Source organism: Mesoplodon densirostris, chromosome 14 (genome assembly GCF_025265405.1).
Source record: "Mesoplodon densirostris isolate mMesDen1 chromosome 14, mMesDen1 primary haplotype, whole genome shotgun sequence".
NCBI lineage: Eukaryota > Metazoa > Chordata > Mammalia > Artiodactyla > Ziphiidae > Mesoplodon > Mesoplodon densirostris.
This window is the reverse complement of record NC_082674.1, coordinates 75396762-75422030: the sequence shown is the minus strand read 5'-3', so window position 1 is coordinate 75422030 and position 25269 is coordinate 75396762. Positions and strand designations below refer to the sequence as shown.

General features: G+C 47.8%; 2 protein-coding genes across 5 annotated transcripts in view; one reads left to right on the top strand and one right to left on the bottom strand.

Annotated features, from left to right (window-relative positions):
* KANSL3 (KAT8 regulatory NSL complex subunit 3) overlaps window positions 1-1348 on the bottom strand; it is a 42690-nt gene extending 41342 nt beyond the window's left edge. Inside the window, exons 1-2 of one of the 4 annotated variants that reach the window (XM_060117146.1) lie at window positions 1276-1348; window positions 1-265 (exon numbers count right to left, since the gene is read on the bottom strand). In XM_060117146.1, the coding sequence (XP_059973129.1) occupies window positions 1-215 (215 nt within the window). In that variant the 5' untranslated portion in view covers window positions 216-265; window positions 1276-1348. Of the gene's footprint in view, window positions 266-865; window positions 1016-1183; window positions 1219-1275 lie in introns of those variants that run through there. The other 3 variants (XM_060117147.1, XM_060117150.1, XM_060117145.1) reach the window with 3 other exon arrangements.
* A 6077-nt stretch (window positions 1349-7425) lies between these two features.
* FER1L5 (fer-1 like family member 5) overlaps window positions 7426-25269 on the top strand; it is a 45539-nt gene continuing 27695 nt past the window's right edge. The window contains 13 exon segments of the mRNA XM_060116979.1: window positions 7426-7510; window positions 9728-9780; window positions 10372-10463; window positions 11168-11276; window positions 13121-13175; window positions 13635-13744; window positions 15854-15982; window positions 17158-17220; window positions 17968-18018; window positions 22791-22821; window positions 23499-23614; window positions 23845-23968; window positions 24391-24443. Of these exon segments, the coding sequence (XP_059972962.1) occupies window positions 7426-7510; window positions 9728-9780; window positions 10372-10463; window positions 11168-11276; window positions 13121-13175; window positions 13635-13744; window positions 15854-15982; window positions 17158-17220; window positions 17968-18018; window positions 22791-22821; window positions 23499-23614; window positions 23845-23968; window positions 24391-24443 (1071 nt within the window).

The following is a 25269-nucleotide window of genomic DNA, read 5'->3' as shown; positions in this document are numbered from 1 at the left end:
ATGGTACTTTCGTGCTGCCTCCGGGGAGTAACAAAGAGCATGCGGGTGGGGCGGGCACTACTAGCATCTGGGTGGGCACTCCATGGCTTGGCATAGCTATGATCCAGAAACACCAGGTCCAGCTCCCGCTCGTGCACCGAAAGCTGGAAGAGCAGTGAGGTGCCCATGCGCCGCGCTGACGTCTGGAAGTCCCTCTCCCCACCGCGGTGGGCCATGTCAGAAGAGGGGCAGCAAGTCAGAGAACGGGTAGCTGCATGCCAGTCACCTGCAGTGACAAGTTCCAGTTTAAGTCAATTCCGATGCTCAGAATCTCCTCCAACCTAGAACATCTAACAGGCTTCTTACTTTTGTGACCTTCTAGCATTCGTCATGGAGTATCCATCGCACTACAGACCCTTGCCCATGTAGGGAGGGTTCCTGAGATCCCACTCCACCACCAAAAAAAGGCTACGGGATCACCTCCATCCTCAATCTCTACAATCTGGTCCACTGCAAAGCCGAGGGCCTCCAATGTTCACCAAGGCAGATACTAAACTTGCTTGGCCAGCGCCCCAATTTCCTACGTGGGCGGGACGGGTTTTGGCAAACAAGAGGAATTACAAAGACTAATAATTCTGAAGCTAAGGGTCTCTACGGCTGCACACCATTCTCGAAAGCTTCCCAGAGCCGTCTCCAGCAGGAGAGTGAGCATCCCAGGAACAGCTGCTTAACGTGGGCCTCAAGGAAGCCCTTGACATCTCTTGTTGGTGTTAAACAAAAGTTTTGCAACCACTTCATAATGCTCTGGAGTTTTAAAAATATACAGGTGACAGCTCCTCCCCAAAATCTGTAACAATGCTATGCGAGGAAGACCCCTCTCCCTCACCGAGGCCGGGGTGGTCCCTGGGGAACGGCCCTCTACTCCAGGTACCCTTCGGGGGTCCAGCCAGCGAGCCTCAAAACCGCGCCAGCTGGTAGCCAGCGGTTGTGATTCGCACTTTACAGACGGAGGCGCCGGCTCAGGGGGATGGAGTGACTTTGCCAAGGTCACCGAGAGTTCGCGACGAAGAGGAGCCGCCTCCCGCCCGCCCCGGCCCCGCGCAGCGCCCGCGTCACGGCGGCCCGAGTCCGCCCCCGGCCCCACACGGCCGTCCGACCCAGGCCGCCCGGTTCCCGCGCGCCCTGGGAGCCCGGAGGTCCTCACCGTAGACCCGCGCCCACTCCGACCCGGGCCGCGACACCCCCCCTCCGCCCCCCCGGGCCCGCCACCCCCGCCGCGGCCGACCCTTCCCTCACCCGCAACCTCCCGGCCGCGCGGTCGACCCGGGCCGGATTTCTGTGCGCCTGCGCATTACCGCCTCCACGCCCCGGCGCCCCGGGCACCGAACAAAACGCGGAAGTGGATTACAGCCTGGGAAGGGAGGGGCGGTGAGCCGCAAAACCCGGAACGGATATACCTGCGGGGGAAGAGAAGACCCCGGAACGCGAGCCGGTCTCGCAGGCAAGACAGCGCAGAGTCCGGAGTTCGGGCCTCTTGCATCTTCAGCAGGGAAAACTAGGACGAGGGAGGAGGCTGGCTCCTGCAGCCCCTGTTCTCGCCTCTCCCCGTTGTTGCATTGCCGGGTGGCTGGCATACTTCTTTTCTTTATTAATTTTTATTGGAGTGTAGTTGCCTTCTTTTCAAATCTATGTAAATAGCTGTTTAAGAAACAGACTTACAGACGTAGAAAACAAACTCATAGTTACCAAAGGGGAAAGCGGGGAGGGGGATAAATTAGGAGTTTGGGATTAGCAGATACAAACTACTATATATAAAATAGGTAAACAATAAGGTCCTACTGTATAGCACAGGGAACTGTACTCAATATCTTTAAATAAACTATAATGGAAAAGAATATGAAAAAGAACATATATACATATATGTGTGTGTGTGCGTATATATCTGAATCACTTTGCTGTACACCAGAAACAAACACAGCATTGTAAATCAACTATACTTCAATTTAAAAAAAACTGTTTAATTTATAATTGTGATAATAAGGGCTAGTATTTAGAGAATGCCAGTCAGGTTCTAAGTAACGTAAATAACCTACTTCGTTTAATCGTCTCAGTGACTTTATATGCTAGGTTCTATTATAGTCATATCCATAGAAGTCAAGTATTTTTTTAAATTTATTTATTTATTTATTTATTTATTTTGGCTGTGTTGGGTCTTCATTTCTGTGCGAGGGCTTTCTCTAGTTGAGGCGAGCTGGGGCCACTCTTCATCGCGGTGCGCGGGCCTCTCACTGTCGCGGCCTCTCTTGTTGCGGAGCACAGGCTCCAGACGCGCAGGCTCAGTAGCTGTGGCTCACGGCCCCAGTTGCTCCGCAACATGTGGGATCTTCCCAGACCAGGGCTCGAACCCGTGTCCCCTGCATTGGCAGGCAGATTCTCAACCACTGCGCCACCAGGGAAGCCCAGAAGTCAAGTATTTTGCCTAAGGTTACACAGCTAGTAAATATCAAAGGCAGAACTGGCACCAGGCAGCCTGGCTTCAGAACCTCTTCACAGCTCCACACCCCACCATGCCTACTGCAATAAGGAAAAGTGGATGGTGATCTGAGCACGTAGAACAGCAAGCCAGCCTTGGCTTGGGTGATGGGGTGGGTGTCCCTGGGAAGGTGACCTTAAAGCTGAAACCAAAGGAAGAGAATATGGTAACATGGTAGATGCTGGGTGAGAAGCTCTCCAGGAGAAGGAACAGCAAAGACAAAGGCTCTGGGGCAGAAAACAGCTTTAGAATATTAAAGAAAAAAAAAAAGTGGCAAGAACAGTGTAGCTAGGAAGCAGTGGTCAATAAGTGGAGAGAGACGAGGTTGGAGAGGCAGACATAACTCAGACCCTAAAAGGCCCCAGACGCCCCAGTAAGAATTCTGGTACTGACCATAGATTGCTTTGAGTTAATTTTCCTCTGTGTTTTGTAAAGAGAGAGTAGATCCTAAAGTGGAGGATGTTAACCTTCTTTGTATCCTTCAGAGAACATAGCCAGGATATAGGGAATGGATCCTGTGTTGACGGATTGATGACCAATCAGTTGGTTGACTGACTGACAGTGGGACACCAAGGCAAGAAACGTGGTTCAAGAAGAAAAATAAATCGTTACCACTTCACACCTGCTAGGATGTCTAAAAAATCAATGGTGACAACAAAAAATGTGATAAAAAGTGTTGGCAAGTACATGGAGAAATTGAAACCCTTGTACATCGCTGATTGGATGGTAAGATGGTGCGACCTCTTTGGAAAACAGTCTGGCAGCTCCTCAGAATGTTAAGCATAGAGTTACCATATGACCCAGCAATTACACTCCTACATATATACTCAAGAGAATTGAAAACATATGTACACATAACAAGTACACAAATGTTCACAGCGGCATTATTCACAATAACCCAAAAATGTTAACAACCTAAATGTCCATCAACTGATGAATGGATAAATAAAATGTGGTATATCCATACAATGGATTTATCAGCCCATAAAAGGGAATGATGTACAGTTGTCACTTGGTATCCAGATTGGTTCCAGGACCCCCCTTGGATACCAAAATCCACAGATGCTCAAGTCCCTTACATAAAACAGTGTAGTATTTGCATATAACCTACACACATCCTCCCAAATACTTTAAATCATCTCTAGATTACTTATAATTCCTAATACAAGGTAAATGTTATGTAAATAGTTGCTGATGCACAGAAAATTCAAGTTTTGCTTCTGGGAACTTTATGGAATTTTTGTTTTTTAATATTTTCCATCTGCAGTTGGTTGAATCCATGGATGTGGATCCCATGGATTCAGGGCGGCCAAATGTACCGATACATGTTACAAAATAGATGAACCTTGAAAACATTATGCTAAGTGAAAGAAGCCAGACACAAAGGCCACATATTATATGATTCCATTCATATGAAATGTCAGAATAGCAAATCTATAGAGACAAAGTGGATTCATGGTTTCCAGGGGCTATGGGAAGGGGGAAATGGGAAGAGACCGCTAATGAATATGAGGTTTCTTTTCAGGGTGATGAAATGTTCTGGAATTAGATAGTGATGACAGTTGCACAACCTTGTGAATAAAAACCTGAACAGTCCTGTTTAAAAGACTGAATTTATGGTATGTGAATTATATCTTAGCAAAGCTGCGATTAAAAAAAATGCTTTATTGTTTTAAGACACTGAGATTTTTGGAGATGTTTGTTACCTCAGCATAACATATCCCATCCTGACTGATACATCCAGCCAGACTATCAGTCAAGTGCAAGGGCGGAATAAAGACATGTGCAGACCTACGAACACTCAAAAAATTCAGAAAGCTATGGAAAATCGTGTTCCACTAAGATGAGAGAGTAACTCAAGAAAGAGGAAGGGATCTGGGAAACAGAGTCCAACACAGGATACGAACAGGGGAATTCTAAAACTGGTGGTGAAGAAGGGAAGCCCCAGGATGATAGCTGTGCTACAGGGCTGGGGAGCAACCAGCGTAGACTAGAGAGGAGCGGAGGCCAGGAGAGATCTCCCCAGGACTCAGGGAAAATGAAAAAACTGGTAAAATACCTGATGGATTTGAACCTGGGGGAGATTGTATTAAAAGGAGATCACAGAGCTGTTGAAGGATGTTAGAAGACTTGGTCAGACTTTGAAGAAAAGCAAGCAAATGAAAAAATGAAGCAATTTGTAAATTACAGAAAAACACAAAGTTGTATTAGAAAGGAGGAGGAGGACTTCCCTGGTGGCGCAGTGGTTAAGAATCTGCCTGCCAATACCGGGGACACAGGTTCGAGCCCTGGTCCGGGAAGATCCCACATGCCGCAGAGCAACTAAGCCCACGCGCCACAACTAGAGCCTGCACTCTAGAGCCTGTGAGCCACAACCACTGAGCCCGTGTGCCACAACTACTGAAACAACTAAGCAATGAGCAACTAAGCCCGCGCTCTGCCACAAGAGAAGCCACCGCAATGAGAAGCCTGTGCACTGCAACGAAGAGTAGCCCCAGCTCACCACAACTAGAGAAAGCCTGCGCACAGCAACGAAGACCCAATGCAGCCAAAAATAAATAAGTTAATTAATTAATTAAAAAAAGAAAGGATGTGGAATTGGAGGGTACTACTTGATCTGCAGTTAAAAAAACATACATTATTATAAAAATGAAAATACTGAATATAGATTTAGCTACCAAATGAGATACAATTATGAGAACAGGATGCAGGAAAGGCAGGTGTAAGAAAGCTGCCATGGTGTGATAAACAGCAGTAGATAATATCTAAAAGTGATGAGTTGGGGGAAGTTTGGGAGAGAGAAGCCAGGAGGTGGGAAAGGAGTGAGAGATGATATAAAAGAGATGACTTGATAGACAGTGTCTCAAAGTGAAAACTTCAAGGGATGTTATTTAAATATGCTATTTAGAGATATAGAGGTTAATACTACTATTAGGATGATAGGAAAAGAGCAGCCTTTGGTCCATCTCTCCCCACGCTTAATTCTCTTTCCCTGGCACTTATCTTGGGCCTTCGTTCTGCTGTTTTTTTCTTTATACTCTGATCAGCGCTGTGTATGGATTTGTATCTTTTCTCTGCCCCTCTTCCTTCCTCAGCACACCAGGTTTATCATTTTTTTTCATTCTTTGCCAATTTGGGAGGTGATAAATGATATCTTGGTGTATTTCTTTGCTTATTAAGGAGGTTGAACTTTTTTTAACATCTTTTTTTGTTTTTGGGGCCTCTGAGTCCAATTTGGCAAAGTGATAAACAGTATCTCATTGCGTTTCTTTCTTTTTTATTTTTTTCATAAATTTGTTTATTTATTTATTTATTTTTGGCTGCATTGGGTCTTTGTTTCTGTGCGTGGGCTCTTCTCTAGTTGCAGTGAGCAGGGGCTACTCTGTTGTGTGTGGGCTTCTCACCGCGGTGGCTTCTCTTGTTGCGGAGCATGGGCTCTAGGCACGTGGGCTTCGGTTGATATGGCTCACGGGCTCTAGAGTGCAGGCTCAGTAGCTGTGGTGCATGGACTTAGTTGCCCCGCAGCATGTGGGATCTTCCCGGACCAGTACTCAAACCCATGTCCCCTGCATTGACAGGCAGACTTTTAACCACTGCGCCACCAGGGAAGTTCTCATTGTGTTTCTTTGATTATTAAACAAGCTGACATTTTTTTTACACCTTTTTTTTTTTTTTTTTTGTCCATTTGGACAATCATCTAACCTACACTTTACCCCATTTTCCTTTGGAGTGTTCATCTTTTTCTTATTGAATTATAAGAGCTTTTGCAAATATTCCCTACTTTGATATACCTTTTAAGGTATATTTTTCTGTACAAGAATCTTGAATTTTATGCGGTCAAATCTATGGTTCTCTTCCTTTTCCTGGGTTTGCCTTTTGTGTCATGCTTAGTTTGGAAAATTATTAACAAAGCAACAAGCATTGTGTTGTTTTTACATTTCAAGAAAAACTGTCAGGAAGTACTTTTTAAACCTGCTGAAAGCAGTCCTAACACCAAGATCACACGTTCAGTTTTTTGGGCTTTTTTGCTCTAAAACGTACCCATGCATGTTTTAGAATGGGTAGTAAGCTTACTGCTAAATTGTTTCATCAACTAATATACTTTTTAAAAACATCTATTAATTTTCACGCTAACTATTGGATAAGGTATAATTTATATAATGTTCAACCCTAAAGCAGAAAAAGCTTAGGGACAGCAAGAGCAATGACCCCGTTCCATCCTCATGCTGAGAGGCCTTGAGGGCAATTTAGATGCCACAGCAAGATAATATGTCAGTGAGATTTTTCTTTAACCTTACAAACCCAGCTGGCGTAAGAGCTCACTGATGAGAAAGCTAGTTTCTGTTGGTTAAAGAGAAACTCATATCGAGACTCACGTTTCCTTTAGAAAAAAGGAGGCCTAAATGTTTGCTTCCACATTAGGAAGGACTTCTGAAACACCACTGAACTCATCTTTGATTTCCTTATTTCTTTTCTCAGCTCACCTCCCTTCTCTATTTTCTCACCTAAACTGTGTGACTTTGGCAATGATTCACTCCAGATAACTTGCTTGTATAAAGAGCAGATATTATCCTTCTACCTGATCTTGAAATCAGGAGGACAGTAAGAACGAGAGAGAAAAGAGAATGGAAAGAGGAAACGAAGTTCAGCCAAATTGTTTTGTTTCTACAGCCCTGGTCACCTCAAACCACTGGCTTCGTACCCTGTGATTTCTTCTTCCTCCCATTCTCCTCATTCCTCTCCAGAACCAAGAACCACCACCCAAGAACCACTGACCTTTGTGACATCACCTCTCTTGCTAAGCAACACACTGGGAGTTTCCTCACCCCCTGAGCCCTGGGAGAAGCCTTGGACCAAGGTGCTCCAAGAAGGAAGCTTTGCCAGAGAAGGACGGAGGGAAGTAGGTGGAAGAGATGCTGCGGCTTGTCGTGTGGTCGGCCAAGATTAGCCCACCCCTGAGCCCCCCACCCAGACCCAGCGTGTCCGCGTACTTCAGAGGTGAGAGCCAGGAGCCCCGAGAGGCAACATACGTTCAATGAAAAACTAGATTTATCAGTGCCCTACTAGATAAAAGATGCCCTGTGTCACAGGAAGGCGAGGTAGACACCGTCTGGCTCTTTCAAATTTATCATCCTTGTTGTTATTACTTCTCTTAGTATGACTCCTCTGCCTCCCATGTTTTCCGGAGAATGGCTACTGGAGAAAAAGAAGATGAATACTTCTTGAGTTTCTTCTATGAACTAGGGCTGTGCCACAAACTGAGGTGAAAAAAAAGCCAAGTACCTGCTTCATAGGATGGCTGTGAGGATTTGAAAAGATAATATACAGACAGATCTTTGTACAACTTCTAGTGATAACTGCTCAATTGTATGAGTTACTTTTATAATCAACAAAGTCTTATCATAAATATAATGATTTTTGATCCTCACAACAATTCTATGAGGCAAGTTTTATTGTCTCAATTTTTCATAGATAAGGAAAAAAAGTCCAAGAAAGGTGGGAGGGGTGGTGTAAAGGATTTATGAGAGAAAATGAAAAAGGTTAAGTGTATCTATATAACAAAGAGCTGGGAACAAAAAGGGGAAAAGGGAAAAAAGACGAACAGTCTGTTGGAGGAGAGAAGGGCGTGTGGACACAGGCAAATGAGGTTTTCCAGGAAGTGTGGGGAGTGAGAAAATTGGGGCCAAGAGAAAACAGGACACAGTAGTTTCCAAAAGAAATGAGCGAAGACTGAAATTCCTTAAATTTTTTTCTGGCCTGTGAAACTCTGCTTGCTGAGTATGCTATCACTCAGAGATGGAACACTCAGGACTCCAGGTGCACAGGGTGATGTAGGTTTATGTCCCCAGCTTGCAGGTTGAAAGAGGTGTAGTGGAAGTTCAGCATGTCTTTGCCCTGCAACTAATTTTACAGTGAGCCGGGCAATCTGATTCCAAGCCATCTTCCCCGTCACCTCCCAGGCATTGTCTTTCTCCTCCTAGAAATCTCTCTTACAAAGATGCCTACAACCCAGAATCCTGTGTTTGCCCCCAGATTTGCCTACACATTTTTATAACTGAATGTTTGTTTGATATCTTTTATTCCTTTTTCACCTGTCGTTTCCAGCCCCGCTTCCCCCATATACCATCCACTACAGGGTCCCCCTTTCCCACTACTGGACAGACACAGAGAGTCCCCTGCTTCTCCCCCCAGCCCCGTCTGTCTCCTCTCTCTTCTCTCTCACACACATTCTTTCCTTGGGCAGAATCTCAAATTTAGCAATTTAGAGGTTCTTTGCAGGGCTATAGACTGTTCTTTGTTAAAGATATTTCTGGGGCTTCCCTGGTGGTGCAGTGGTTGAGAGTCCGCCTGCCAATGCAGGGGACACGGGTTCGCACCCCGGTCCGGGAAGATCCCACATGCTGTGGAGCGGCTGGGCCCGTGAGCCATGGCCGCTGAGCCTGCGTGTCCGGAGCCTGTGCTCCGCAATGGGAGAGCCCACAATAGTGAGAGGCCCGGGTACCGCAAAAAAAAAGAAAAAATAAAAAAAAATAAAAAGCTATTTCGGGGGGAAGGCATATTTTAGTGGATAAAGAGCTGTCAACCCATTAGAGATGTTTTGGGATGTATTAGGGTACACTAGCTTTGCTCCGGTCACAAGGGAACCGTTAAATCCCAGTGCCTTAACACAACAAAAGTTTACCTCTCCCCCACACCAAGTGCTGCATTGACTGTGCAGATCAGGCAACAATCCTGAATGACTCCTCCAAACAGTAGTTTAGGGACCAGCTGCTCTTTGCTTGTGGCTGCAAAGTCACCAGGTACCACCCTGCCAGCAGATGGTGAGAGCGCGTGTGGAGGGTGGGGAGGAGAACGGAGACTCTCATGGGAGATTTTAGGAGCCAGTCCAGGCTGTGGTGAGCATGGATCCCATACTCCGTTGGCCAGAACGAGTCACACGGCCGCACCCGGCTGCAAGATGGCTGGGAACTATGTACCCAGGAAGAAAATGAAATGAACACATAACATTACCTGTCACGTGGGGTGATGTCACTCTTATAAAAAGTGAGAAATTTTGAAATCTCCAGAGCAGGAAAGAATCAGTGCTGTATCACATCTGCCAATGTAGACTTGATGTTTTCTACATCAAGATAAGTCCTATCTCTCTTTGCTCACTTGAACCTAGACTTTGAAATATTTCCTACCACCAATGCCGGCCCCTTGGTGTCTTTGCAGATGTCAAGAGGACAACTCATGAGGTGGAAGGCAATCAGCCCATATGGAACGAGGTAAAACACATCAGGCAAGCCCAGATGAGGCAATGACAAGCCCAACAGTGAGGCTGGGTCCACACCGTGCCCAGAAGTCTAGGGAGGGGACAGGGAGCCTCATCAGCCTTTCCCAAGGCTGGAACATCGTGCCCTGCGAGTAGCCTCTAAGCTGAGAAGGCTGTGCAGGTCTCAGGGCCATAACAACCACATCTGCCCACAGCTCTTGGCCCATCTCACCCACTCTGGGGATGGACCCATCTTGTCCAACCCGGCTGTCCTGATGTTCCCAGAAACCTGAAACGGAGACAGGGCTCCTTGTGTAGGATCCCCTCTCATCTCCCATCCATCCATGTCCCCCCACCCAGTCCCCAAACCCCTTAGCTACTAACAAGCCCACAATACTGCAGTTAAGCTGTGGGAGCCCAGGTAGGATGCCTGGTCCCTTGGTGAAGGTAGCAAATGCCATCCTCTTAGGAAATTAGACTTGAGGGATATTCCACGGTTTGAGAAACACAGTGCCAGCCCGTTCCCTGCATCTTTTCTAATTTCCTAGGAGGACGGAAAAGGGAGGGGGGAGGGAGGATGCTGACCTCTTTGTGCCTCCCACAGACCCTCATCTGGCACCTCTGGAACCGCCCCCTGCAGAAGGACTCTTTCCTGCAAATCACCCTTCGGGACGTGGGCTCAATAAAGAAGGAAAGGTAAGGCAGAGAGAGAGACAGGAGGAGCCTGATTCTCTGACTAAAGCTACGGCAGATGCTGCATCTCCTGTCTCTAATCTGTAACTCACTCAGATGCAAGGACCAGAATCCACTACAGACAGCTAATGCAAAAAAAAACAAAGGGGGTGTGTGTGTATGAAGGCTAGGTATATAGATGGACATATCAACTAGAACTAGGAAACTGGGGACCCAGGGGCAGTTCTGTCTCTTCTGAAGGCACAGAATCTCAAATCTCTTTCTCTCTGCCGAGCCGTGGCTTCTCATCACAGCCCCATTCTAGTGCCCCTCTGAGACTGAGGCTATGGCATCCCAGGTCAAAATTCCCAGGACAGAGAATCTGACTGGCCCAGCTTTGGTCAGGTGCCCACCTCGTGGTCCAATCAGCTGTTACTCAGCACAGGTCCCATTCCGGAGGCGTGTGGGTGCAGAACTTCTGGGAAAAGGCTGGGCAGGGCAGAGCCAGTAACTGGGGTGCCCACTGTCCAGGAAACCCCAAAGCCAATTCCCAGAGAGTTGAGAGCCCTCTGGTGGATGCACCCAGTCAACTGCATCCTTCCTTAAGCCTCGGTGGACAGCACAGCTTCGAGGAGAGAAAGACATCTCTGGATAAAGTCATGCCTGGGACGGAGAAGGACACCATTTCCTCTGGCTCAGGAGCTCATACCTGCTCTTTGTCTCCCCAGATTCATTGGCCTGGCCACAATACTACTCAAGCCCTTGGTGAATAAGCCAAGTAAGATCCTTTTCGTGAAGGACCTGACCCTGCTCAACCATTCCATGATGCCCACAGATGTGAGTCGGGCCCTAGGAAGGGTGCATGGAGGAGCGGGGGGCAGCTGGTGAAGCTGAGCTCTCCACTCCAGCAGAGTCCCAGTGTGCCCCCAACCCAGAGAGCACTTTCTGCCCTGCGGGGGACCCATCACACTTCCCATCAGCTCCCCAACTTCCCCATGCTGCCCTCCATCCACCTACCCACATCTCCACCCTTCGTCCACCCACTGAGATTGAGTATTCAGTTGATTGTCCACTGGTGTCAGCAACTATGCAAGGCCTGGGATACAAAATTGAATGAAGCCCACATCTGTTGTCACTCTCAGTGACAAGTGCTCCAGCACATGTATATTGAGGTCAGTGAGCTATTTCACTGAGGTCAGGAGAGAATGAACGATTCCACTTGGGAGGAAATGGAAGGCTTTACAGGGGAGGTGATTAAGATGTGTGGAAACACATGAAGACCAACCAGATGAGAACAAGCAAAGGCGATTTATTCAGAGCTTGCTATATAGCAAGGGAGTCAGCCACCATCACTTGGTTTTGACAGAGACTCAAACGCAGGCAGAGGAGTGGGAAAGCTTTATGGTAGAAAAAAGGGAAGGCTTCAGGTGTGCCCTGATTGGAGGCTGTTGGTGTCGGGAAGCTGTAAGTGGACCAACTAGAAGCCGGGCATCCTATGTGATCGCTTAGGGGTGCATATTTGTCTTTCTCCCATTGGTCTTGAGCTAGAAGAGGGGACAAAATTAAGGGATCTATCCGTTATTAATCAAATCCCGACTGTTTGTTGCTAGAGTTGATGGTTGGACTTCCTATGAGTCTGACTCACTGCAAGCTGACTTCTTGGGCTGGTTACTATAGATACTGTGTTAGTTTCCTGAGCTGATTGCTACAGATGGCCTGTCAGAGTTCCATTTTTATGGATGTTTTTTTTTTTTTTTTCCTTCGGTATGAGGGCCTCTCACTGTTGTGGCCTCTCCCGTTGCGGAGCACAGGCTCAGCGGCCATGGCTTACGGGCCCAGCCGCTCCGTGGCATGTGGGATCCTCCCAGACCAGGGCACAAACCCACGTCCCCTGCATTGGCAGGTGGACTCTCAACTACTGCGCCACCAGGGAAGCCCTTTATGGATGGTTTTTAAGGAGGGGCATGAGTTTGCCCAATGGACAGGAAAGGAAGACAATCCAAGGCAGGGGTATGAGGTACATGTGTGAAGGCTGGAGGGAAAAGCGGCATCACTGCAGGTTTGGGAGGGTGGGCTGCCTGCACTGCTGGCACCGGGGGAGGGGGCAGAAGGGGTGAAAGGTCAGGGAGACCTGAGACTGGGTAGGCGGCCAGGGGCCAGAGATAAAGGACCTGTGGTCTATGCTGATGAGTTGTGACTTTACCCTGATAGTTTAGAGCACGTAGGGAGTGTTTAGGGGTCGATTCTGACGATGGTCTGGAGGATGGACGGGCAGTGAGAGTGCTTGCAGGCAGGAGGTCAGTTAGGTGTTTGCTGGAGTTCCCACATGAGGTCATAAGATGTTAGGCTCAGAGGTTAGCATCAGTGGTTCTAGACTGGTCTCAAGTCCACTCTCTCTCTCCTCCCCACCCTGCTGCATCCTTTTCTGTCACCACCACTAATGTGTGCCTCCTCTATTCTTCAAACCCCATCCATGGTAACCCATTGCTCTCTCCCCACCAGTTTATAACCTCCCTCCATCCCAGACCGCACAGGCCCCCATGGTGTGGTCCTGTGCCATGGCCAGCATCACTCCACCTGGGAAGACTGGGTGTGGCCGCTGCCAGGCTGGACCAGGTTCCAGTGCTATGATTTGGCCAAGGATTGCAGGATCTGACAGCTCCCCTGCCTTTGCCTTGCAGTGCACTCTCACCCTACAGGTGGACGTTATGACCTACAAGGATATCGAGAAGACAGGTATGTACTTCCATGGGGCTAAGCCCTGCATTTCACCAAGCATAGCTGGGTGGGCTCTTGGGGATCTTGGAGCCCCAACCATTGAGCCCTACAGAAGGATAGTGACCAGGTTAGAGTCTATAGGCCAGATCTCCAGACACCTGCCTGAGGTCACCTGTCCTCCCAATGTGTCCACTTGTCGTCTGTAGACAGAAGACCCAGCCTCTAATGGGCTGCAGAGAGAGGCAAGGATGGCCATTTCCAAGGGCCCCCATATGTAGAGTGTGAGGCCCAGGGTTGCCCATGGTGGGTGGAGACCATGGGAATGTCTGGGGAGGGTATGTGCCCTTGTCAGGGCCTCTTGGCCATGATTTTAGTCAGGAGCTGGTCACTGGGGATAGAACAATGAAATGGGGGCAATGCCTCCAGGTCTCCTGAGCCCCAGCCTCTGAGAGCCCACCATGGACTATGTTTCCCCAGGCGATGAAGACCACCTGGCCATCATGGCACAAGAGGTGGCCAGGCAGAAACGGAAGTTTCCCAGCTCCGCCGTACACAAGGCTCTGTCCCCAAAGCCTCAGCACTTCCGGGCGAGGCCGTCCAGGGTGAAAGCCCACGTGATTTGGCCGACACCCTCACCGTGTTCCCAGGCCATCCCTGCCTCTCCACAAGGTCATGGAGGAAGGTCAGGGCTTCCGATTGGGCTCCAGGTCCTCAGCTCTTCACCACACCCTCTGCTCCTCCAGGGGCCATTCTGGGAAACTTCTGCGTGTGGCTGAGGCTGGAGCCAGCTCCAGGGAGGCGACAGGAAGCACTGTGGGCAGTGCACACCAGGCCCTGGCCATGCTGGGGAGGCAGGGCTGAGGCCTGGACCCCGCCCTTCAGGAGGTGGCATACAAGGCTAGCCTTGGGCCCAAGGAGAAGTGAGCTGCACAGCAGAGGCTCAGGAGAGTTCGAGGGGATCCCTGGGAAGCTCCACGGGTTCCACTGTGGATTCTGGAACCCCCACACCATGGCTTACCAACTTCTTTCTGATCTCTAGCCTGTAATCTAACATTTCTGCCATGGTTGGAGCTGCTCCCCAGCCAGCCACGTGCTCAGGAGACTGGGAGTCATCCTTGGCTGCCCCTCCTCCTCACCCCCCAACCCCCGCATCCAGTCAGTGGCCAAGTCCTAGCTCTTCATATCACCTGACCGCACCCATTTCTCCATTGCCTCTTCCATCCCCTGGTCCCAGACAACAGCATCCCTTCTCTGGACCACCTTGAATAGGCTCCTCCCAAACTCCCAGCCCCCAGCTCTCTCCTGTCCATTTTTCAGTCCAAGTGGTCTTTCCAAGATGTCATTCTTGGGACTTCCCTGGCGGTCCAGTGGTTAAGACTCCATGCTCCCAAAGCAGGGGACACGGATTCGATCCCTGGTTGGTGAACTAAGATCCCGCATGATGCGGCCAAAAAAAAAATAAAGTCCTGGGCTTCCCTGGTGGTGCAGTGGTTGAGAGTCCACCTGCCGATGCAGGGGACACGGGTTCGTGCCCCGGTCCGGGAAGATCCCACATGCCGTGGAGTGGCTGGGCCCATGAGCCATGGCCAAAAATCAATAAAATAAAATAAAGTCCTTCTTATCATGCCATGCGTGTGCCTAAAAATGTTCTTAAAAATGAGGACTCCCAATGTTCTCAGGACATAACCCAAACTCCTTACAATGGCTTCCCAGGCCCTTGATAACCCAAGCCTGGCCCCCAAGCCACTCTGTCCCCTGCCCTGCCCCGCCCCACCCTGCTGTAACATCCTGCACAACGTACAGTCCCCACTCTCAAGACTTTCTCCCCAGCCACCAAGCCTTTGCACGTGCTGTCGCCTCCTTTGGAGAACATTCCCTCTCCCCATTGGCCCTGTCCCTCTTCACGAGGCTAGCTGGCCACAGGATAGAAGGTCAGCATGCCCAAATCTCTACCCTTCCTATGTACTAGTGCGTAGGGCAAAGTTCTGACATGAGGGCTGTTTGCCTGGTTTGACCACTCTTGTCTCTGATGGTCAGGTGGCTGCATGTGTATTAATCCTTGAAGGGTCCCTGGACTTGATGGAGATACAGGAGGCCTCATGGAGAATGGCCGGATCCACGGGCTGGGCTGGGAGAGCTGCATGCTGTTACTACCTCTAGTCACGACAGGCTCCCACGACTGTGCCCTGCCAGCCGCTGCCATCTCCAGTTCCTTCCCCTGGGGCCTTAGCCAGCCTGGATCTTACGGGCTTTTCTCCCTCCCACCTTCTAATTCTAGGCTCAGACTTCATCATCCCTTTACTGAGTCTCAGGAAAGTATATAAAAGCAGAAGAAGAAGAAATCACAAATCAGAGATGAAATCACAGATCATAGATTCAACTGCATAGAACTTTAAAATGTTCGATTCCCTAAAAAGATCGCAGACAAACATAAAAAGACAGCAAACTGAGAAATGTTAGACTTTATTCTGTAGTAAATCCCTACCGCTCAAGAAACACCCAAGATGAAAAGGGCAAAGTGGAGGTGACAGTTCCCAGAAAAGGAAAGAGAAGGAACCGTGGCCTTCCCAGAGCCCATGGGGTCGCTTTCTATCCGCAGTAGATGTTTCTTATCAGAACATATTGTTCTTCTAGAGAAGAGTCCCCACTGGGGAAGGGGAGCCCAGCGTCAAGTTCCCCTGTTTCCTCCTCTGCAGGTCCGAATGAATGTGTCTGAAGCCCGGCAGCTCATGGGCAATGACATCAAGCCGGTGGTGAAGGTGGTCATCGGAGGCTACCGGCACCACACGCGGATCAAGATGGGAAATAACGCTTTCTTCAGTGAGGTGGGCAGCACACGCCCTTCAGAGCTGAATGGGGGACTTGGGCCAAGAGGGCCAGCCAAGGGCTGGGCATTTCCTGCCGGCAGCCAGAAAGCTTGCTCCCTGACACGGGTGCTTTCATTTGTTTGTTCCACAAACTCTTACTGGGCGTGGAGGGCCAAACACTGGGCTTGGCACAGGGAATAGAGAGCGAGTAATTCCGAGCCCTGCATGGGGGGAGCCAGTGGTCTGTGGGGGGCCGCCCGCATATGTGAACACGTAAAGGGTGACAATGGGGCAAGACTGCGGTGCACAGCGATTGCAGCTGTGAAATGCAGGCCCTTTGTAGCCCTGGCCAGTGCGGAAGCCTCACCTCCTAGCATCGTGTCTGACACAGTAGGAACTCCATAAACATGCGCCAAATGAATTGATGACTAGACCACCAAAGAAAAGATAAAAGCACGGTGGGAGCAGGGAGCAAGGGTTGGAGAGGACTCCGAAAAGGCAGGATGGGGAAAGATAATTCAGGAAAAAGGAATAGTGTTCTCAGAGGCCTGGAAAGGAGAAGCAGCAGAACTGTAGACACTGGTGTAGTTGGAAGGGAGTGGCCGGAGGTGAGCCTTCAAAACGCCCTGGGGCCCCATCATGGATGGGACTTGGGAGCCATGGAGGGAGTCAAGCAGGAAGGTGACAGGGCCTGGTCTGCATCTGGGGGAGGAGGTTCTGGCTGCAGCAGGGAGTGGGGTGCAGTGGACAGACAGGGCGATCTTTTTTTTTTTTTGGCCACGTTGCTCAGCTTGTGGGATCTTAGTTCCCTGACCAGGGATTGAACCCAGGCCCTCGGCAGTGAAAGCACAGACTCCTAACCACCGGACCGCCAAGGAATTCCCAGGGCGATCTAGAAAGAAGCGGAGGCTTGAATCTCCATCCCAGTGCAGTTAGCTGGGCCTTGATCTGCTCCTGACAAGTCCTCCAGGGATCCCTTACTCTGCCCTTTTCTGGATAGAAAACCCCTCCAGGACCTGGCAGGCCTCTGCTTCCGTGGGAGGAGCGTGCGGGTGGTAGTGAGCTGAAAGCCATTGAAATGGGCAAACAGCGGGGCAGAAACCTGCTAGTCTGAGACTTCAGGCTTGCTGAGTCCCTGGGGGAAGTGGTGGAAGGAATGTCTCCTACCCACACCCTGACTCTCTCTGCTTCAGATCTTCTTTCAGAATTTTTATGAGGTTCCTGCAAAATTCTTCGACGAGACCATCTTAATCCAGGTGAGGAGGTGGACAGGGTGGGTCCACTTTCTTGTCCCACCTCATTTCTGGAAAATGCGTCAGCCCCGCATCCTTACCTGTAGAGCTAGAGTCACATCAGATGGTCTTTCTGACCCCAAGGCAGCATCTCTGCCACCTTCTTTACCCCGGCAACCAGACACCCCATTCATTCATTCATTCATCCATTCATTCATTCACTCATTCAACAAATGTTATGGAAGGCCAACTGATAGGCCCTGAGCTCAGCTCCAAGGTGAACAAAGCAGCCCTTTCTCATGTGCCAGGATTCTCATGCCACCCTTCAAATGTCCCCTCAACATGGGACATCCCTTTCTCCAATCAGAGGGAGCCCAGTAACAATGGTGAGCATGTATTTATCAAGTGCTTCCTATGTGCCCAGCACAGGGCTAAAGAGAGCAAGCTTCTCCCTTGAAGAGTTTACATGTTCTTGAGAAATAGCCAGGACAGCATGCAGTGGAGAAAGTTGAGTGCAACAATTTGCTTTGTGGAGATCAAGTGAATTGTCCTCTCTGATCAGTTTCCTCATCTGTAAAATGGAGCTGCAATATATGAACTTCACAGGGCTCCTCTGCGAATTAAATGAGAAAAACTACATGGAAGTGTCAGCCATTAGGAAGCATTGAGTAAATCCTGGAGAATCCAGATGTGCCCTTATGATTCCTCCCATGGGGCTGGGGGAAATTGGGGCTGTGAATAATTGAGATCTTTCTGGACACTCCCCTGCAGGTGATGAATTCCTCAGTGATGAGATTCAATGCAGAGATCGGGCGATTCCAAGTGAGCACTGGATGGAGGAGTCGCGGTTTGGTGCTAAGTCTAGGGGAAAGGATTTTGATGCTACGAGATCCAGATTTGGATCCACCTACCAACTGGGTGATTTAGACAAGTTATTCGGAGCCTCTACTTCCTCATCTGTAAAATGGGGATAATAATATACTCAACCCACAGGGTCACTGTGAGGATTAAAGTATGTAACATTTATGAAAGCACTGGGTGCCACATTGAATCCCCCCACACTTATAACACTGTGGAAGCAGAGACTCAAAAGGTCAGCCAAATTGCTGGAGAAATCTAGAGAAAGATTGCTGCCTGTGAAGACAGAGTAAAAAGGTTTGCTTTGGGAAAGACCCAGGTTGAGAAGTGAGGAAAGTTCACATGGTCATGAAGGGCTAAACTAAGATTCTCCAAATCCAGGAAGATCAGGAAAAGGTAGGGTTGCCAGATTCAATACAGGATGCCCCGGAAATTTTGAATCTTAAACAACGGGTACTTTTTATATATAAGTATGTCCCCAGTATTTCATGGCTCCTCATGAAATATTGCTTGGGACCTACGTATACTAAAAAAGTTGTCGTTGTCCGAACGCGGGTTGGAAAAGAATTTCCAGACATAAGGCAGAATGTAAAGAAGATAGAATTTATTAGAGGGAAGGGTCGCTGCCAGAACAGAGGGCCGACTTCCTAGTAGTCTGGGAGAGTCAAGCCCAAACGTGTGCTATTCATCAGTTTTTATAGCCAGAAAACAAAGGAATGGTCCGAGGTGAAATTTTCCTTTAGCGATTGGTCGAGGCACATATACCTTCCTTCTATAGGATGGGAGTGGGACAGGGCAGATGCCTTTCCTTATTTGGGACAGGTCCCCGTTGCCCAGGTGGGCTCAGGAATTTCCTAACCATCGTAACATGGTAGGGAGGGTGATTAAGAGTCTGGTAAGGGGGGTGTACGGCTGAAACTTTTTCAGGCAGGGTCGTCCTTTGTCCTTGGAGCACCACATTGTTTATTTGTCATTCTAATTTAAGCTGCCATCTGTATTTTCATTTGCTAAAGTTGGCAACTCATGGAAAAGGGCCCAGCCCTTGGGAAAGGCAAATTTAGGGCAAATCAGAGTAAGGTTTCTTTCTCACTACAGTACTTGTAATAAGCACACGAAGGGTCATGACCAGCCCCTCCCCCACCTAACCCTCAAGGAAGCAGCACAGGTTTAGAAATTAAGAGATTCTAGAGAGGCTAGGTAGCAGGAGGTCAAAATGTGCTGGTTTTTTTTACATCTTTATTGGAGTACAATTGCTTTACAATGGTGTGTTAGTTTCTGCTTTATAACTAAGTGAATCAGTTATACATATACATATGTTCCCCTATCTCTTCCCTCTTGCGTCTCCCTCCCTGCCACCCTCCCTATCCCACCCCTCTAGGTGGTCACAAAGCACCGAGCTGATCTCCCTGTGCTACGCAGCTGCTTCCCACTAGCTATCTATTTTACGTTTGGTAGTGTATATATGTCCATGCCACTCTCTCACTTTGTCACAGCTTACCCTTCCCCTTCCCCATATCCTCAAGTCCATTCTCTAGTAGGTCTGTGTCTTTATTCCCGTCTTACCCCTAGGTTCTTCATGACATTTTTTTTTCTTAGATTCCATATATATGTGTTAGCATACAGTATTTGTCTTTCTCTTTCTGACTTACTTCACTCTGTATGACAGACTCTAGGTCCATCCACCTCACTACAAATAACTCAGTTTCGTTTCTTTTTATGGCTGAGTAATATTCCATTGTATATATGTGCCACATCTTCTTTATCCATTCATTTTGACAAAGGCCACTGTGCGACTTCCAGACGATGACCGATTGTTGAATACGTTTTAGAGGTCAGTGAAAAACCTGAGCTTTTAAAAATATATATATATTCCTTTTTTGGAAAATTTCAAACATACACAAAAGTAGAGAGAATGGTATCATGAATTCCCCCATCCGCATTACTCACCTTCACCAATTCATTGTCAATCATGTCATCATGTTTTATCTACACCTGGCCCCCTCACTCTCCCCTACAAATTTTGAATCAAATCTCAGACATCATTTTATTTTTAAATATTTCATTACCTGTTTCTAAAACATACAGATTTTATTAAGCACAACCAAAGACAATGACTACATCTAAACACCTTTATAATTCCTGGATAGCACTAAATATCTAGTCAGTGCTCACATTTCCCTAATTGTCTTGTGAATTCCATTTACAGTTTGTTCAAATCAGGATCCAAACCAGGTGCACACATTGCAGTTGGTTAAAATGTTATTTTTAGGTGTATTTTATTCAGTTGGTCCTGCTCCCTAGTTTACCTTGCCATTTATTTGTTGAAGTAACTGGGTAGTTTGTCCTGCAGTTTTCCCTCAGTCTGGATTTTGCTGGTTGTACCTCCAGGGGATTACTTCTCACGTCTGTCTGCCCAGGTATTTCCTATTTAGAGGCTAGATCAGACTTGGGTCAATTATTTGGCAAGATGATGTCACCAGGAGACACAGAACGACTGTTGGTCTCTTTTTATGTTGTTAACAGCTATTGATGATTGCTGCCTAGATCTATGGCTTCGTTAGAGGTGACTGAGTTTCATTTTGGTTTGTCTTTTTCTAGCTTTATTGAGGTACAATGGACATACAATGAATTATACTATTTTATTTTATCAGGATCTTAGTCCCCCAACCAGGGATTGAACCCGGGACAAGGCAGTGAAAATGCTGAGTCCTAACTACTGGACTGCCCGGGACTTCCCTATACATATTTTAAATGTATAATTTCATGTTTTAAAATATGTATACAACCATGAAACCATGATCACAATCAAGGTAATGAGCATATCTATCATATCTATCACCCTCCACAATTTCCTTGTGCCTCTTTGTAATTCTTCCCTCTTCCCCCAATCCTTCCTGCTCCCATCCCCAGAGAACCACTGGTCTGCTTTCTGTAATTCCACATTGCTTTGCATTTTCTAGAATTGTATATAAATGGAATCATACAGCATGTACTTTATTGTTGTTTGGCTTCTTTCAATCAGCATAATTATTTTGAGATTCATCCATGTTGTTGCATGGATCAATAGTTCATTCCTTCTTATTGCTGAATAGTATTCCGTTTATGGATATACCACAGGTTGTTGATCCATTCATCTGCTGATGGACGTTTAGATTGTTTCCAGCTTGGCGCTATTAAAACAAAGCTGCTGTAACACTGATGTATAAGTCTTAGTATGGACCTATGCTCTGATGTCTCTTGAGTAAATATGTAGAAGTGAAATGACTACCTCATATGGTAGGTGTGTGTTTAACTTTTAAAGAAAATTCCTAGTAGTATTTTCCCAAAAATTCCAGAGAGGTTCTACCATTTTATATTCCCCCCAGCAGTATATATTAGTGTTCCAGTTGCTCCACATTCTTATCCAAACTTGATACTGTCCATCTTTTAAATTTTGGCTCTTCTAAGTATGTGTGGTGGTATCTTGTTGTGATTATAATTTACACTTCCCTGATGATGTTGAGTATCTTTTCAAGTATTTGCTATCTAACTTCTTTGATGAAGTGTCTGTTCAAATCTTTTGCTTGTTTTCATTGGGTTGTTTGTTTTCTTACTATGGAGTTTTGAGATTTTCTTATATATTCTGGATGCAAGTCCTTTATCAGATAAATGATTTGGAAATATGTTCTCCCAGTATATGATGTCTCCTTTCAGTTTCTTTTCTTTCTTAAGGGTTCTTTTTTTAAAAAATATAATAAATTTATTTATTTTTGGCTGTGTTGGGTCTTTGTTGCTGCACGCGGGCTTTGCGGCGAGCAGGGGCTACTTTTCATTGTGGTGTGCGGGCTTCTCATTGTGGTGGCTTCTCTTGTTGCAGAGCACGGGCTCTAGGCACACGGGTTTCAGTAGCTGTGGCACGCAGACTTAGTAGTTGTGGCACATGGGCTCTAGAGTGCAGGCTCAGTAGCTGTGGTGCACAGGCTTAGTTGCTCCACGGCATGTGGGATCTTCCCGGACCAGGGCTCGAACCTGTGTCCTCTGCATTGGCAGGAGGATTCTTAACCACTGCGCCACCAGGGAAGCCCTCTTTTCATTTTCTTAACAGTGTCTTTCAAAGAGCAGAAGTTTTACATTTCGATGAAGTCCAATTTATCAAAATTTTCTTTGATGGATTGTGTTTTTATTGTTTGATGTAAGATATCTTTGCCTACCTAACCCAAGGGGCTGACTGAGCTTTAAAGCAGGCCTACATGCAAAACTTGGGGCTTGCTCTCTGGACCCTTCCAAGGGTGGCCTGAATGTTCTGCGGTACCTTGCCCCACACCGCCTTCAATCCTGTACTGCATCCCTCAGGCCTCAGGGAGTCCAAAACTGTCCCCCAGGGGAAAGGGAAAACCCATAGTCTCTTTGCCAAATTCTCCCTTGACCATCCTCTTCCCCAGGACGGGAGACACCTTTCCCCACCCCCCAGGGGTAGGGAAGAACAATGCTGTGTTGGCCAGCAGTGCTGGTGGTGGTCAAGAATCCTTTCAATCCAGGCCACCTCACTTACTAGTTGTAAAACTTTGGGCTCTTCTCTCAAACTCAGTATCCTCCTCTGTAGAGTGGAGGTGATAATGGCCTCCGTTATGATAATGGCCCAACTTCCTTGTCGTTGTAAAGATGAAAGGAATTAGGGTGGAACGAGTACTCGTATTGTCATCAAGTTGGTTGGCTGGAGGCCCTAACTCATCCTTACTCTATTCTTGTCTTTTCAGACAGATATTGGGTTCATCTACAACTCTCCAGGTAGGTAGCAGTTGTTGGAAATATGTGTGTCTTCTGAGAAAAACCAGGTCAGGTGTTGAAATCATCTCAAAATCCCTGTATGTTCAACACATGGGGGGAGAGTATTAGAAGGTGTGAATTATTTTCTGTACTTAACATTTTACTGTACTTCATGGTATTTTATCTTGTTTTATAATAACGTCTTTCTCTACAAAAATCAAAGCATCTCTTTGGGTCAAATGCTAATTTTTTATTGCAGCCTTGGGTTGAATTTCTAGTTTTCTATGCCAGTGTTTGAATTTTGTTGTTGTTGTTGTTTATTTAATTTCTTTTAATTGAAGTATGGTTGATTTACAATGTGTGGCCAGTGTTTGAATTTTGAGTAGACCTGACCATAAAATACATACCAGGTTGAGGTTGGGACTTAGGGTTGGGGAAAATATTTGCCTCTCTCAGACCAAGCCAGTAACAACTATAAGTTCCCTGGATGGGAAAGGGGGGTCCCAATTTCCTAAAGGCAATAGCTGGCAGCTTTTGCTTAAAGGTAGGAGTGACTCTGATTTCCCCCTGCCCCTGGCTGGGAACCAGAATATATGAGACACGTTTCCACACCCATCTCCTATAGAAGCAAAGGCTGGTTTCAGGGAAGAAGAATAGAGACTGGAGGCTGGTCTCCCACGGGCCCTCTGCCTCTCCAGGTCACACACTCCTGAGGAAATGGCTTGGCCTCTGCCAGCCAAATGAGCCCAGCAGTGGTGTGAGAGGCTACCTGAAAGTCACCATTGCTGCCCTCGGTGTGGGAGACCAGGCACCGGTGAGGCTGTCCCCCCAACACCCCAGGAACATTTCCTACCCTGGCTGCTTCCGTGGGGCCCCCCGTGGGCCCCCCAAGAGGCCATTGCTCTTCACGTGCTTTCATTTGTCCACTGTGTCCCTTCAGGGTTGTCCATCCCCACCCCAACCAAGCAGAAGGTTGGGGAAGCCAAGTCTGGTGGCCGTGACCTCCCTAAGACTCTGACCCTATTAGCTCTCTGATCTCTCCAGGTAGATCAAAAGCTGACCTACAGGGCTGATGACACTGACATTCAGATCTTCAAGTCATCGGTGGTGCCCATCAACATGGCCTACTTACAGTTCTTCATCTACTGTGCCGAGGATCTCCACCTCAGTCAGTCAGGGCAGGGGAGGGGGTGACCCTGAGGTTCCCTACCCGGTGGCACTCTGGTTTCTCCTGGGGCTCCCCAGTTCCGTTTTGACACTACAATTTGGGGTGGGGGAGAGAGGGAGACTGAAATCTGCCAAGAATGGTTTTATGAAGGTCCCTTTAAAATGGGCCATGTACCCCTGCCCTGTCTTTGATGCCCAGATGCAGACTCAAGGTTCCCTATGCCAGGCCCCACCCCCGCTGCTGTTGTGTGCCAGGACACACAACGGCACATGGAGACAGAGTGGAAATGGGAGGTGTCTGCTCAGGGGGCACCAAACCAAATTATGGGGGAGGGTTTTACGTTGTTCTGTCACTTCTCCATTTCCTTCTCCTGAAAAAAAAAATACTGCATCTCAGAAATATTTTAACTTCTTTGCTCTTAGAGAAACATCACTCAGTGAGTCCTATGTTGGAGGTGGAACTAATTGGGGAAAAGGTAAGCGTAACAATGGTCTGAGACTTAGAGAAATTGGCACCTAAAAAAAATGGTGTGGGGCTTCCCTGGTGGCGCAGTGGTTGAGAGTCCGCCTGCCGATGCGGGGGACACGGGTTCGTGCCCCGGTCCGGGGGGATCCCACATGCCGCGGAGCGCCTGGGCCCGTGAGCCATGGTCGCTGAGCCTGCATGTCCGGAGCCTGTGCTCCGCAGCGGGAGAGGCCACAAGAGTGAGAGGCCCACGTGCCGCAAAGGAAAAAAAAAAAAAAATGGTGTGGAGGAAAAGTGGCCAAGACCCCAGGTATTGTATCCCAGTTCTTCCATTTATGGGTGATATGATCCCACTGGACCCGGGCCTCTGTGAAGGTGGAGGCCATGGCTTAGTCAGCCTGTATCCCAGAGCTGTGCCCAATGCCCTGCATAGAGAAGATGCCCACTGAAAACCAAACATCCAAATGCATGGATGAGTGGACAAGTGGGTGAAACAACATGCCCGCAAATGCACAACATTGAAACTGTCACCGTCCGCTTTGGACCTCAGTTTCTTCATCTAGAAGTTGAAGGTTCTGGGCAAGAGAGTTGCTGACATTCCATGAACCTCTATGAACATATGGTAGCATCTTCCAAAGGGTGTTGATGGATGTTATGTGCAAAAAAAAGATCGCATGATCAAATGTGGGGAATGCTGGGTTAGATTTGTTTCAGAATTCATCAACCATCATTTCCACCATATTCTACCTATTAGAAGAAGTCATTAAATCCAGCCCATACATGAGGGGAGGGAGGTTAGTGTCCACCTTTTGAAGGGGAGAGTACCAAAGGGAGGT